Source organism: Cynara cardunculus (genome assembly GCF_001531365.2).
Source record: "Cynara cardunculus var. scolymus isolate 2C chromosome LG 2, CcrdV1, whole genome shotgun sequence".
NCBI classification, from domain to species: domain Eukaryota; kingdom Viridiplantae; phylum Streptophyta; class Magnoliopsida; order Asterales; family Asteraceae; genus Cynara; species Cynara cardunculus.
This window is the reverse complement of record NC_037529.1, coordinates 1,359,219-1,375,127: the sequence shown is the minus strand read 5'-3', so window position 1 is coordinate 1,375,127 and position 15,909 is coordinate 1,359,219. Positions and strand designations below refer to the sequence as shown.

Genomic DNA, 15,909 nt, shown 5'->3' with positions numbered 1-15,909 from the left:
TTGCATTAATATTTTAATTCAAAATTCCAAAATTATAAATTTCCTAATTTATCTATTGATTTGTGGTTAATATTGGTTCTCACATTTACCACAAACTAATTAGTTCTCATTTGATTAAGCCCCATATATATATATATATATATATATAATTTTCTAAAATTAGGTTTTGACCGGGGACGAAAATTAGGGGTTGACCAGAAAATAAACCGTAGACGAGATATTCATCCCCGTATCCGCCGGAGACCGTTCATAGAAACCGGGGTTGAGGATTAGAAAACTCCCCCCATCCCCATCCCCATCCCCGCCTTGTTACCATGCCTAACTGGTCTCAGGGAGAAACAACAAAAGTGTTCACTGTATGAAATAATTAAATCTATTTCTTTAAATTATTTTATGTGTCATCATCTTGTTACGAAACAAATGCATAAACCGAATCAAACGAACCCAAGTATTTTATCTGAAAGTAGAATCTGGCAGCCTGGAAGGTGAAATGTACACATGCATGATATATACACTTCAAAAAGTAGAACTATTTTCGTAAATGTAATCCAGAGAGTGTTCAGTTAAATGTACCAAACAGTAATCAATAAAAAATTTGTATAAAAGAAACTGTTTGGTTTTATATTATATAACAAACTCATTCTTTTATAAGCCCAAATTTTCATTACAGATTAAACTGATTGTCACTTTCATTTTGATTCCCGAGTTTGAACCAAATAGCCCTTTAAGAAAAAGAGCACGTGATAATTTATGTAATTTACTCACGAAATTATACAGGGGTGTGTTTAAGCTAAAGTTAAAAACCTTGAGGGCCAAAATCAAAATTTGTGCAAAATTGTCTTCGTATCGACAAATCTGCATTCTAACTTTGGCGCCATGCTTTTACCGTCGTCGGAGAACTCGACGTCTCCGGCAGCCGTGGCGTTGAATTTTGCGGTAACTTTAATGGAGTTTGAGATGTCATCGTAGCTGAATGGTAATAATTAACTCTCTGTTATTTAAGATTGCCGAGATCGTATTTGATAATTCACATGCTTGAACAAAGTGTTTATGTTTGATTGGCGTGTTTAATTTGAAAATTCATAGATTTAGACATGTAATCAAGCGTGGATTACCTGTGATTTTTTGTTTTTGTTTTGTTTCAAGGATTGAATTATACGATATCCGAGGTTGGTGAAATCTAGGGTTTCTATTTGCATCTTAGATGTCTATCCTAAAGGCAGCACCACAAAAGGGTGATATTGGCAATTACAGGCATCCACAGAAATCGTAAGCACTGAGTTCATCAGGAGTGATGTCTTATAGTCGCAATTTGCCAGGGACACCCTTCCAAAAAAGGGTGATATTACTAGAAAGTATTCAAGACTTGAACCAACTTTCTTAGTTAGAAGCTGAAATTGTCAAAGTAGGAGAAGCAGATTTTATAATACTCGCATAGGGGAATGATACAAGTGAAGTTTTACACTCTAGACATGGCTCTTGATGGAAGAACTGTATCCAGTTTGGTTATCATGGTACTTATCCCACAACATAACACCTCCATATTTTGCAGAACCTTTAATTGCTGGAAGCACTTTGGAAGTAAGGTCACCGACAGCGATGTATCCACTTCCAGCCGCTGTAGGTGCAGCAGGTAGGCCCAAGAAGATCTTAGTTGCTGGTATTTCAGAAGTCCATTGCTTCCAAGCATCTTCAAGATTGGTTATACCTCCAGAGTACTGACAAGGGGGGTTGTTATAGAATTGAACCCAAACATAATCGAAAAGGCCTGTTTTAAGGGCAGTTCCAATATATGCATCTGGAAAAGGGCACTGGGGAGCTGCTGTCAAGTATACTTTCTTGCCTTGAGTGCTGTATCCAGAAAGATATCTGGCTAGGTCATCCCAGTGTTGGGTAGTTCCTCCTTCGATATCAAAGTCGATTCCATCTAAAACGGCTTTACCAAGAGGCCGTGTGGATGATTTCCCACCTAAGAAGTTATTCCAAAGGTAATTGGCAACTTGTTTAGCGTCTGCAGCAGAGGTAAGGTAGTAGCTCCCTGCTGCGCCTCCAATAGTTAACATAACCTTGACTCCTTTAGCTTGACATGATTTAATGTCGGAGCTTAAACTGGTGCAGCCATTGCTGTATGGATCGCAGTGGCCTGCAAGATTAATCATGGGGGTCTGACCATTTCCGAATGTTGGAAGAAATGCAAGGTTGACAAAATCGTAGTTCCCTGTTGAGCAAGTTTCAGCCAGCGTGCCTTCACCACCGTTTTGACCCCAGTAGATAGCAATGCCACCGGCATTGGTACCCACTGCTAGTAACAGCATCATTGAAGAGAATAATGCTAATTGGTATGCCATTTTTAGTTGAGGATGTATCTGATTGTAGAAATTAATGGTGTGTTTAAGTGTTTAAGAAGTTTGGTTTATATAGTATTGACATGCTACCAATTTCTAAGTATTTTCAGGAAGGAAAGCACCTTGGAGGGCACTTCGTTGAACCCTCGTTTAGCAGACACAAGATTGATTGAAATTGTTGGAAAGCTAACTCAGGTTTGTCAGCTGTTTGTCTGTTTCTTGTTATATGCTACATAAAAGTTAGGCTCATCTTAAAAAAAGGTTTCTTAATCTAAACTATCAAACAGATTTGTCTCTATGCTATTGTTAATGACCTTTGTTCTTACTAATCGGCTCTAGTATATCACTTTGATGAACCTCTTTCAAGAATGCTATGCTGTCCTATATGATATTCATGTAGCTTACTCGTGGATTGTCGGAGACAGTAATGAACAAAAATATTTGCAATAAAATATATCAAATTATTACATAAAATATAATTACTCTCACATTTGTCTAGTAATTCTTTAGAATATTGTACATCCTTCTTGATGAAGTTGAGCTAAATATATGATTTCTGTTTCAAGCAGTCTCGACTTCAATGCCTTTTTTTGTTTTTTTGGGCAACCGTGGGTTTCCGGTCCAGCTTATGTGTACCGACTAATCCCCCAGGCGACCACGAATTGCCTGATTCAAGCCTGGGTAGATGAGATTATCCATTACATCCTCCTGAGGCTTTAAGCAGTGTGCCACTGGCTCTAACTCTTCCTGTTGCTTGTAATTTGGAAACTTGGGTTAGCAAATATCAGAAGTCATATACTTTTTTCTTGAGGTTTGGAATACACACACACTCATAGGGTTAGGTTCAGGGGAACACCCTAGTAAGCAAATTTGTAAACAATTTGTCCGGTATGCATATGTGCACAACATGCGCACGTGCATAAAAACCAAGAAACAACTTCAGTTACTTGTATGCACATGTGCATACCCTCTAGATAAATGGTTACCAGGGTGTTTCGCAGTTTTTCATTTTTTGGGGGGTTTTCCCTTAAACCGCCCTTTATATATATATATGTGTGTGTGTGTGTGTGTGTGTGTGTTTCATTTCCATAATTCTTGTTCTTGTGCAATTATTTATGTACCTACAAACAGATCACTATGCCAAGCCTGGATGCTTCTCCTAAAGGTTCTGCAGTAGCTCCAGATGTATATATGCTGCCTGAAGATCCATCCCAATCCAACTATGACTCCATCAGGTATGTAGACCGAAACCAAGGTCCTTTGATTAAATGACTTCTATCACAGTTCTTTTTTAAGTTAATGACCTTCTGACAGTTTTGATAACGCCACTTCCATACACAAGAATGCTTAAAAAAACTTGTCAGAAAATGATGAATTTAAAAAACCCTTGTTAAGGAGGTCATTTAGTGAAACAACCCACCAGACCATGAAATGAACATAAAAAAACTTGTATCCTCGACCAATCACATCTAGAGATGCACAAGTCCTGGGATTTTCGCACCTGGGCCGGGCCTTCCAAGTCCGTTTTCAGTGAGCAGAAGAAGACCTCGGCTTTTTTAGAGCGGGGCTGGGATTTGGGGTTGAAAAAGGTCCCGACTGGGCTTTTTATGGCAGGCTTCTTTGGGCTTTTCCAGGTCAGTATTTATTGGGCCGGGCTTATGCCGATGCCAACCCTCAAAATTTCAGCTTGATCAGGCTTTGAGGCCTGGCCTGGACCAGGTTTCGGGTTCACTAGGCCCGACCCTTTTTCAGGCCGGACCTGGACTAGGTGTTGGACTTGAGCTTTTTTGTGCATCTCTAATCACATCCATGCCACCGTTAACCTCAAGAAAGCGGAACAACTTGAAAGGAAATAATGTCAAGTAAAATATATTATGGTATAATTCAAGCTTTTGATTTTAGGAATCGAACTAACTCCAAGCTTATGCCTCTATACCAATGATATCAATCATAACTGCTACACCTAAGTTTGTTCACCTTATCCTTTTTTAATTCAGCTATGCATTTATTTATTTAACACCTCACCATCTTAGATTATGAGGGTTGTTTTACAAAGATACTACTTTGTTTATAAATTAATATCTTTTTGGTTTTTTTAACGCATATGTATGTATGTATGTATGTTATAATTACTATATTATTACACACACTTTTATAAAATGTTTGATTGTAATAAAGTATTAATCCAAATATCCTTAATAGTTGGATTCCGGTGAAAAGAGAAGTTATGGTGAGAAGCGTAAGAAGAGATCTTCACTCTTAGATTAATTCTAATCGTATGTCAACACTAATAAGGTACATTGAGATGCACCGGATCAATTCCCTTCTAAATCGCAAATCATGGGTAGGTATGAGATTAAATGATGATCAAGAGTTCATATCTCTTCTTACGATTCTCACCATAACTTCTCCTATCAGACGATCAATCGCCATACCGCTAAATAATAACAAAATAAGAGGAACATATGGAACATAAAGAAAAGATGTAACATTATATGAGTTGCTATATTTAAGTATATAACCTTAAATTTGCATTTGGTATCTAGACAGGATAGAGCAACTATTCAATGTTTGGACAAAACAAAACATATAAAATGACCAATTTACCCCTAAAGAGTTGGTTATATATTTGATTAATTAATTTAATTTATTAAATTATAATAAAATAATAATTTTTATACAAAGTATATCACTGGAAAGTTTTCGTCTAGATGATTAAAATGGCAAAATAAAAATATTATATAGTTTTCAATTTTTATTATTAATATTTAATAAATTACATAAACTAATCAAAATATAGAAACCGCATAAAAATAGTATTTTGAGCATAGTAAAGTGAAAGTTAAAGAGCATAAAATATAATAAATAAAACTTTGAATAATGAATAAAATGTAAAGAGGGAGACGTTTTAGAAGAGGTTTTATTTTGAGGTTATATTAGTAAAATATAAGTTTGTTCCACCTTGTTTCATGAGGTGGGGGTGGAACACGCCTTTTCCACTTTGTTTCTGTCTGTTCCACATAAAATAAAAGTCTTGTCAAATGTGGAGCAATAATTCACGTTTTGTTATATCATATCCACTGTAACAAATGCAGAACGTTTGAAAACCGCTTGTCAAACATCATTTTGATGCTTGTTTTATTACCATTAATATTTTAAAATATGATACTGAAAATACTGAATTTAAAATTTTCAAATTAAAGCCAAACATGTTAGGAAAGTTGGTTACCCAAACTTATATAATAATCAGAAATAAAATCTCAATGATTTACTAAACTCCAAAGTTTCTCCCTATAAATACATTTCCTTTTATCACACATAGTCATAAGCCATTAATCACACACATAGTCATAAGCCATTAATCACACACATTTAGCTCTTTGTGTTTCATTAAGCACTCAATATTAGCTAAAGCCAATGGCTCCAAAAAGGCAAGAAGTCATGGGTGTAGTCTTGGTCATGATGGTCATGGTATGGGGTGGAGCCCGGGCTCAATCGAGCGGTTGCACCAACACGCTCATGGGTTTGGCTTCGTGCCTAAACTATGTGACAGGAAACACGTCTACTCCCTCACCTTCATGTTGCTCACAACTCTCGACCGTGGTGCAGTCACAACCACTATGCCTTTGTTCTTTGCTTAATGGCAACGGTCCGAATATTGGCGTTACTATTAACCAAACTCTTGCGATAACGCTTCCTGGTGCTTGTAAAGTACAAACTCCTCCCATCAGCCGATGCAATGGTATGATTATTTCTTTAAACATATTTATTACAAATAATTATTGGCATAATCATCTAAATGTTCTAATAAACTATTTTATAGGACTTAGGTTTATAGCAACAAACAATTATACCAAAGGGCCTTTGGCCTAGCGGTATCGTAGCCCTTGGCCTTCTAGGAGGTCAGGGGTTCAAACCTCACCATAGATGATGAGGGTGTGTGAGTTTATTTGTTGCATTTGCCGTATATAAATATTATATACTTCTAAAAAAAACAATTATGTGTCTTATGTAATAGTGTTATAATAAGTCAATAGGAACAAGTTTTTTTTGGACCGTTTTGAAATAAGATATCATATTAATATTTAGAGTAAATTACAATTATGTCCCTGTAGTTTGTTAATAATTATGATTTTCATTCGTATGGTTTAGAAATTGTAATTAACATCCCTATGATTTGTAATTCATTGCTATTTTCGTCCTTATAATTTACAATCTTTATGTTTTTTCGGTCCCTGTGGTTTACAATTCTTTGTTGTTTTCGTCCCATGTATTTAAAGGTAGGAATTAGTCTAGGGACGAAAATAACAATAAGTTGCAAACACATAGGGACAAAAACCGGAATTTCTAAACCTCATCGACGAAAATCAAAATTATTAACAAACTATAGGGATGAAAACAATAATTTACTCTAATATTTACAATATCTGAAAAGTATGCTATAAAAACAAGAGTATTATTGCAATACTTTTATATATGATGTCCAAAAACGTCCTATCAACTTATTGTAGCACACTTTTAGAGCATCTCCACCAGATTCTTCAAAATGGAGAATCAAAAGTTAAAATCTTCGCGAATAATTTAGGTTCATCTCCCATAGCTTCTCCAATTTTGAGGTTATAATGTCTTCTATATTATTAAAAACTTAAAATATTCAATACAATTCATAAAAGATAATTTTTCTCTCGCTATACATTTAATTCCAAGAATTGTCATCGGTAGAGAGAATAAAAAAATCATTTCTTTTTCCCAAGTAACCATTTTGAAAAATTCTCCAAATTTGGAGATCTTCATCTCTCTCTTTCCTGCTTTCTCCATTTTGGAGAATCTGTTGGAGCAAAAATCTCCATTTTGGATGTTAGAGATGCTCTTACGTAGGACGTCCACTTATTTAGTCTTGTAAGTTTAAGGGGCCGCTTACCTAAACACTTATCGGTAATATTTAAATACTATCGCTTACTTGCCGGGTAAGATTTTATTCACTAAAACGCATCGTATGCAACAATTTATCCCGGTAAGTGCTAACCATGGTAAGAGTCTTCATCCTCACTTACCGGGTAAGGCTCTCGATTCTTGCATTCGTTCTTACAGTGTAAGATTTTTAGTCCTTGTCATATTCATCCGGTAAAGTAAAGTGACTTCATAAGCGCTTACTCGGGTAAGTGTTTGGTAAACGGCACCTAAGTCTTATAAAACAATCTATTATGATATTCATATATATTTGACATCCTATAAAATCAATTTTTTTGTAATGCACCCATTTTCAATTAGTCACTAATTAAAAATTATTTTGACAGCTGTTGCTAATGGACCTGCTGGTGGACCTACAAGTTCAGCAAGTTCCCCAACTGGCTCAACCGGTTCAGAAATAGTGCCTTCACAAGAAACCCCTGAAGCTGAAGCTCCCACTACATCATCAACACCAACTACCACTTCTGGTAATTTACTACATATCATTTATCTTTATCTTGAATGTATGTTGTAATATCTCTTCTTTTCTGAAGGGTCTTTTTAGAAAGTAATCGACTTAGGGCTTGTTCGTTTAGCTTAATGAGAATTATAGCTTATTTAGTCAGCTATATAGGACTGTTTGGTAGTGGTTTAATGATATAGATGAAACTTATTCAATAAGTTTCTAGGGGGAGATTTATGCAGAAAGTCGAGCTTTTTTAAAACATGTCCTCCCAATTAAAGATAAGGCTCGTTTCATCTATTAAAAAGCCTAAAACAAAGATATCTTTAATCTATACAAACAGATTAATCCACACAAATAACTTTATCCATACATGAGCTTAATGAGATTCACTGCTTACATGGTCACCTATACATGACTGTTTGATAATGACTTAATAATAATGAAAATTGGCTTATTCAATAAGCTTCTCGGTGGAGCTTTATGCAGGAAATCAAGTTTTTTTTTTCTCCAAATCTGCACCTCCCATTTAAAAAACACTCCTTCCATCTATGAAGAAACCCTCCTGAACAAAAACCTTCCCAATCTATACAGACAGTTTGATCCATACATGACTTAACGGAAAACCAGCCAAACAATCCCAATGGATAACCAACCAAACAATCCCTTATTCTATAACTTGAATGCCTTTGTTATTAGTATTGTTAGAGTCTCGCATCAGCTAGACTTGTATTTATCATCAATATATGTTGGAACCTCCCTTCTCTCATGAAGGGACGTAATCTAATGGGGTTCAACATATTCTTATAAGAATCGAGATATTTCTTGAGCTAATAAAAAGGATGAATTTGTAGGATCGGGATCTGGATCGAAAACAACGCCATCAACAAATAACAACGCATCGGATGGAAGCAGATTTGGAGTACCGAGTTTTCTTATGTTTTTCGTTCTTTTCTTCGGAATGAAGTTTTGAGTATTCTCATGATCAAGTGTGTTGTTGGTTTTTGTTGCATTTGATTACACATTGTTTCATTTGTTTCCTTGAGTGATTTAAGGTTTCAAATTTTTCCATATGTAACATGTTATTTCTTGATAAATATTAAGTCAATGTTGCTTGAAATAATTACTGTTATATGGATTATATTTACCGAAAGGAAGCTAAGCGAAAAATCGTGTAAGAAGGAGAGTTAAGATGAAAAGCGTAAGAAGGGATTTGGACCCTTGATCACCTTTAATCTCAAACCCACCTATGAACCACACTCTCCTTGCATCTTATCTAGGTACATCTCATCCTAATGTGCATCTAAGGGTGGAGATCTATTTTTACGCTTCTCACTTTAACTCTACTTTTTCACTGGAACTCAACCTAAGGATGCTATCCATACATATATGTTAATAGAGGTATAATCATTTGTTAACCAATTAATTAATATCAATTTTATAAACTAGGGTATTTTCGTCTTTTTCATATATTGATACCTAATTATCTCGTTCACTTGTCATTTTGAAACACGAAATTTTCAACTTTTAAATCTTGTTCTTCTGTAAATAATTCATACACAAATCACAAAACTGAATTTTGCAACAAAAAGAACATGTATGAACATTTTTCATAACCAAAAGGGTGGTGTACTAAATTTATAAGATTTTAAAATTTAAAAAATTCTTCAAACCAGATAATTTTTTTTAATAAAATTCCTTCAAATCCAAGATAAGTGGAGTAATAAGTTGTTGGATTCATTGGGATGCTCTAACATGCCATCAAATTTCTATACTTGACCCATGAGTTGGTAGACCTAAGTTGGTCATTTTCCTTTATATAGAAAACCCACCCCCAAATAACCCTCTATGTGTATCTCTATAAATGTAAATTCATTTTAAAATAAATATTATTAAATAATATTTTAAATATGTTAAATACTTTACTTAAATTAAATAATTGCAATTGTCATAAAATACTATGATTAATTATTATCATGGACAAATGGATTTGGGATCGTGTGAGACAATCCTGTTTTGGTGAGACCATTTTTTTACATTTAAAATTTTACAGCAAAACACTGTGAATGTAATTTTCACTGTGTTTTTCTATGAAGGTTTAGGTTCTTTTTACCTCTACAGTTTTTGCTGTGAAACTTCAAATGTAAAAAAGTGGTCTCACCAAAACAGACTAGTCTCACGTGAACCTAATCATCGACAAATGTATATATATATATATATATATATATGTATATATATATGTGTGTGTGTGTGTATAGAGAGAGAGAGAGGAAAAATTACTTTGTAAACCACGTTATTTGTACAAATCGTACAAACCTCATTCAGACAATCATAATTTTTCGTTTTTTGTAATTATGAGAGGTTGATTAATCATTTTTATTCTGGAGAATATTAATCATGGATATTATCATCTTCATTATATTAATTTTAGAGAAATACATAAAACAATTTCATTAAAACTTCATAAGTATTATATGAAACAATTTCATAACCATATATGAAACAGTTTTATCAAAAAGTATTATATGAAATAATTTCATAAGAATAAACAATTTCGTGAAACAATTTGATAAGATTAAACAATAAAATCGATGGATGAAAATGATTTACACGATTTGTACAAATATGAGTGGTTTGCATTTAATCTTTACCCCCCTCTCTCTATATATATATAGAGAGAGAAATTAATTGTTTAGTTAAGGTTGGTTGCCGAGATCTCCTTTAAAAGCATTTCTTGATTTCACTCGAAATGCACCAAAAACTATAACCATTTAACCAATAAACCAATGGCATCAAAAATGACTAACATGGGTTTAATCTTGATCCTAGTGGTCATGCCATGGGTCGAGACCACGGCTCAACCCGGCTGCATGATTGCGTTCATCGGCTTAGCCCCATGCTTGAGCTCCGTATCCGGGAATTCATCGACTCCATCGTCTGCGTGTTGCTCGCAACTATCTAACATCGTACAAGTTCAACCACAATGCCTCTGCTCGTTAGTTAACGGTGGTGGGACGGCCAATCTTGGGATATCGATAAACCAAACACTGGCTTTATCGCTTCCTCGTGCCTGTAACGTACAAACTCCTCCCGTTAGCCAATGCAATGGTAACATTTATTCATTTATACCATATGTTTATATCTGTCATGATGGTAAGATATAAAATAATAAAACCAGTATTTCTCAATCAGAGCAAATTAAATATTTTATTTTACAATACAAATGTACTTTTAAATTTAAAATGGGTAAAATGCATGAAAAAATAATGTACTTTAGCTTGATTCATATTTTGGGTAACGTATTTTTCAAAATATCCATTTTGATACCTAAAATGTAAAATTTTAAATATTTAAGTACCCGGGTAACCGGTTGAAACATTAACCGGTTAACATGTGATGTGATATCCAACCCAGTATTATTTGCTATTCAAGCCAATTTCATCACATTATTCGCCACATCAGCATGGTAACTGGTTAATGATTCAACTGGTTACATGAGTACTTAAATGTTTAAAACTTTACATCTTATATATCAAGATGTAAGCTTTGAAAGTACGTTACCTAAAATAGAAATCAAGTTAAAGTACTTTACTTTTTTCATGCAATTTACCATTATGAAAAACTGCATTAAAATGAAACGTACTTTTTTTCAGTTCCTATTTTTAGATGCAATCAACAGAACACACTAAGATTTTTCTGAAGAAAAAAGGAAATTATAATTTTGTAAGCAATATAATTACAGAGACCTCCAAAAGTAGAGTTTCTGAGACCAGATTTTCCCAAATTAAAACCAGAACAAATTACGTTTCATTTTGTTACAGTTTGTTATATTTATTAATAGAATTATTTTGTAGGTGTTGCGAACGGACCGACGCCTTCAAGTGCTAAGTCTGATAAAATTCCTGAAGCTCCAACCAGTACTAGCCAACCAACAGGTACAAAAGTGTTTGATAAAAATTACTTCTAAACCAGTTTAGGGGGTGTTTGGGGTTGTTTGTAAAAACAACTTATTGACTTATTCTGGTGTGACAACAATAATAAACACTTTTTAGTGTTTAGATAAACAGCTTATATAGGTGTCAAACCGGTAATAAGGGGTTTTTGAAGAAGTTAAACTTTTTTAACTTATAATAAGTTGATAAAGACTTTTGTAGACAAACATAAATTGGTTAAATAAGCAATCCCAAACACCCCCTTAATGTGAAACTACTTCATCTTAAAACGAAACGCAGGTGGATCCAAATCAGTCCCTTCAACAGGCGGTGGCGGTGATGCATCAAACGGAGTGATTGTTAGGACACCTACTCATGTACTAGCGTTTGCTCTTTTTGTAGTGTCCTGTACATTTATCGTGTGACAAAATTCCGAACTGCTTTTGGTTGGTAAATGATTGTTTTCTTGTTTTTATAATAAATTATATGGTACAACCTACAACATCAAAGCTCATTGGCTTTGAGTTATTCAATATCTGTATATGGTTCTTTATTTGATTTGTGAGATTGTTCGGATTTGAAATCTTTGGATTTAATTAAAATTCTTCAAATATAAGATTTTGAAATCCTTAGGGAGTGCTCAGGATTTCATGGGATTTTGTAAAATTGTATGCAATAAGGTTTTATAAAATGTTAAGAAATTTTGTTTTGTAAATAATCGATTAATAAAAATGTAATTCAATTATTTTTATAATTTTCTATAAATTATTTATAAATAATGAAATCCAATTTCATTTTGAATCCTACAAACCAAACACACCAATGATTTCAAATTCATTCCAATCTAAATCCCTCCATGAAATCCAAATCTCTAAAAAACAATCATGCAAACCAAACGGACCCTTAGGGTCTGTTTGGCTCATGTTGAGGAATTAAATTGAAAATGACAATGAATGAAAATGGGAATGAGTTTTCATTCCCTCCCCTAGTTTATACAACGATTAAATTTTGGGCTTTTGTGTGAATGAATTCATTATATTATAGAAAACCAAACAATTTCTTTTCGTTTCATTTCATTTTCATTGATTATTGCTTAATATCTCTAACCAAACACTTGGGTTTGTCAATTTCCAATGGTTTTGCTTCATCTGTTTAAAGGTTGTTAATCTTTTAGTTTTAAGTTAAATAAAGGGTATTTTAGTCATTTTTGTTATTTTCGTAAATTTTTATTTGAAAAAAGAACATATTATAATTTTAATTTTTTATCGTGAAAAGACGAAAGATGGTGGATATCCTTGAAGATTTAAAGATTTTATGGGGTTGGCTAAATGCATATGTATTATTTGCTAAATACATAAAACCCGATCAACCTAACCCAACTTAATACGAAATAACCCAATTTGAAGTAACCCGATGTCTAATCTAGTTGTAAAATTTTCAAACTATAGGATTGGTTTGGAATTGGGCTACGGTTATTTGAACTCAACCCAACCCGACGAACTCAATATCTTGTTATTTATTGGATTTAATATGAATGTGTAGATTAGACAATTACACCGTCATGTTATATTTTCAATCTCTTCTACATTTCTATATAACTTCATATATTTATATATATATACTATCTTATAAAGCAAATTTAACAAAAGTTTTAAAGTCTTAAAATACTAAATGACCAAGATACTCTTTATCACTTTTTCACTCTCTCTTCTCCTCACATACACTCACCATCTCACAACCTATTTTTTTAAAATTATAATTTTAAATTTACATTTTATTCCCCTATAATTAATTTATTTGTTTATTTACTTCATTTACTTTTAAATGTTTCATTTTAAACATTTATCAAATTAATATACATAATCGTATATCAATTAAAACATGTTTAAAAATACATTTTTATTTTAACAAGTTACACCATTATAATCGTCTCGTTAATATCTTCGAAATGAGTCCAATATTGAATAGTTTTTGACTTAATTATATTATTATATGTTATACATATTGTAAAAAATATTTTTAATATTTACGAATTATATTTTTATAGTTATTTATTTATATATATACTATATATTTTGGGATTAGGCTGTCCAAATTACACTGTATAATATGTTCTGAATTAATATGTTCTTGGGTTTTTTTTGAAATGTATATATACATGTATTAATTCAACCTTAATCTGAGTTTTTGGACAAGAAAGAGGGTAAACAGTTGAAATTTCATTCTAAAACCCATCTTTTTTGGTCTTTTCATGGCTTATGATCTGTCAAGTTTGTAKTTTTCTTTATTGGTTTTGAGTGTTTATCTTAAAACTCAAGTTTCTTGGTTCTTTKCTCTTKGTGTAAATCGAAYACATTTGTGGAGTCGTTTAAATATGTTGGMKTTTAAATATRTTGGATTTTAAATATATTGGATTTTAAACTGTCATACAAATTTTTTCATCGATAGTCTGTAATTGGAATCATAACTCTTATTTATTCAAATTGTATTAATATGTAAAGACCAAGTGTAACATATATCATCGTTAAATCTTATCTTATAAAACCAGTGGAACTTCAAAATCGTTAAAATTCATGGCTCCCGCCGCATTGCACAGGTACACAACTAGTATGTTTAGTAAATATGAACACACACACACACACACACACACACACATATATATAGGGTTCACGTGAGATCACACTGTTTTCGTGAGACATGTGAGACTATTTTTTTTACACATGAAACTTCACAACAAAATGTTGTAAAGGTAAAAAAACGAACCTTCACAGCGTTTTGCTGTGAAGTTTCAAGTGCAAAAAAGTGGTCACACGAGTCTCACGAAAACAAACTGGTCTCATGTGATTCCAAGTATACACACACACACATATATATATATATATATATAGAGAGAGGGTTCACGTGAGATCACACTGTTTTCGTGAGACCCGTGAGACTATTTTTTTTACACATGAAACTTCACAACAAAATATTGTGAAGGTAAAAAAAACGAACCTTCACAGCATTTTGCTGTGGAGTTTCAAGTGCAAAAAAGTGGTCACACGAGTCTCACGAAAACAAATTGGTCTCATGTGATTCCAAGTATACACACACACACACACACACACACACATATATATATATATATATATATATGTATATGCAAATTGAAAAAAGTAGTTAAATTTAATATACTTAAGATCTAAGAAATGTGGAAAGGTTGTACCAAGTGATTGGTGATGAAAAGAGATTATGAGCAGAGAAAGCAACATTATTTAAGGTTAAAAAAATATTTTGATGTAACAAAATATCAATCTGATCAACCTGTACACTTTAAATTGGATTGGGTAGAGATATTTCCAACCACAAACATTAAATAACTACTTAGGAGCCCTTTACTTAAATGTTTATCCGGTAAGCGCTTAATATTAGGAGTCAACACTATAGTATATTTTACGGGGTAAAACTGTAGTACATCAAAATGATACCGTATGCAACAATTTACCCGGTAAACACTTACTCAGGTAAGAATCATCACTCTCACTTACCGAGTAAGACTCTCCATCTATATCATTGTTCTTACCGGGTAAATTTTTTGATAGTTGTCATATTCATCCGCTAAAGAAAACTACCCGGTAAACACTTATTAAGTAAGTGTTTAATAAACGACTCCTTAGTCATTTTTGCTCACATACATTACTTACTCTTTACATTTTATTAACAACACCTGATTTTAATAACAATTTTATAAAATTGAATAAATAAATTAAATATAAAATATAAAGTAAAAAAAAACAATAGGATAGGGGGTTCCAAATCCAATGATTAATGGGTTGAAATATTGGGTCTAGTCCTTAGTGCTTACGTGGCAAGCTTTTGTATGATTGAGTAAGAGGTAGAGTCATTTAAACTGTTTTTTTTTCAAAATTTAAAAAACGCTTATGTTTTACTGTCTTATTATATGGTAAGAGATAAACCAACCATTTATTTGTCTCTTATTGCTTCTCCAGGTCTCAGTAGCGGGCGTTTCTCAATCACTCATCTCTCAATCGATTAACCTTAACCTATGTTTTATCTCAATCGATCATTTCTCTCAATTGATCCTTACCCAATCGAATGCCAAGTTGGATGGTTTGATGCTCCTAATATCAGTAATTTAGAAAACGAAATATGTGCCATGAATTGTTGGTCCCAAAAGGGTCTACAAGAATACTAAACAGGTTGTAGAAGGGGGGGGGGG

General features: G+C 33.1%; 3 protein-coding genes across 3 annotated transcripts; 2 read left to right on the top strand and 1 right to left on the bottom strand.

The window, feature by feature from the left end:
• Positions 1-1,299: 1,299 nt before the first annotated feature.
• Positions 1,300-2,425, bottom strand: LOC112507740 (hevamine-A-like). Its single transcript, XM_025112428.1, has one exon. It carries the CDS (start codon positions 2,346-2,348, stop codon positions 1,467-1,469), a length of 882 nt encoding a protein of 293 aa, XP_024968196.1. The 5' UTR covers positions 2,349-2,425; the 3' UTR covers positions 1,300-1,466.
• A 3,147-nt stretch (positions 2,426-5,572) lies between these two features.
• LOC112507741 (protein YLS3-like) lies at positions 5,573-8,865 on the top strand. Its single transcript, XM_025112429.1, has 3 exons — positions 5,573-6,087; positions 7,643-7,783; positions 8,613-8,865. The coding sequence occupies exons 1-3, from the start codon at positions 5,763-5,765 to the stop codon at positions 8,729-8,731; spliced, it is 585 nt and encodes a 194-aa protein (XP_024968197.1). The 5' UTR covers positions 5,573-5,762; the 3' UTR covers positions 8,732-8,865.
• Positions 8,866-10,565: 1,700 nt separating this feature from the next.
• LOC112508099 (non-specific lipid transfer protein GPI-anchored 2-like) lies at positions 10,566-12,115 on the top strand. The gene is made up of 3 exons (XM_025112880.1): positions 10,566-10,866; positions 11,613-11,693; positions 11,991-12,115. Exons 1-3 carry the CDS (start codon positions 10,566-10,568, stop codon positions 12,113-12,115), a joined length of 507 nt encoding a protein of 168 aa, XP_024968648.1.
• The last annotated feature ends 3,794 nt before the right edge of the window (positions 12,116-15,909 follow it).

Bases quoted from the DNA above. Each gene is read 5' to 3' on its own strand.
- LOC112507741 (XM_025112429.1), top strand. From the start codon at position 5,763: ATGGCTCCAAAAAGGCAAGAAGTCATGGGTGTAGTCTTGGTCATGATG. The intron at 6,088-7,642 runs GTATGATTATTT...TTATTTTGACAG, and splicing joins TCCCATCAGCCGATGCAATG to CTGTTGCTAATGGACCTGCT. The intron at 7,784-8,612 runs GTAATTTACTAC...ATGAATTTGTAG, and splicing joins AACACCAACTACCACTTCTG to GATCGGGATCTGGATCGAAA.
- LOC112508099 (XM_025112880.1), top strand. From the start codon at position 10,566: ATGGGTTTAATCTTGATCCTAGTGGTCATGCCATGGGTCGAGACCACG. The intron at 10,867-11,612 runs GTAACATTTATT...ATTATTTTGTAG, and splicing joins TCCCGTTAGCCAATGCAATG to GTGTTGCGAACGGACCGACG. The intron at 11,694-11,990 runs GTACAAAAGTGT...AACGAAACGCAG, and splicing joins CAGTACTAGCCAACCAACAG to GTGGATCCAAATCAGTCCCT.
- LOC112507740 (XM_025112428.1), bottom strand. From the start codon at position 2,348: ATGGCATACCAATTAGCATTATTCTCTTCAATGATGCTGTTACTAGCA.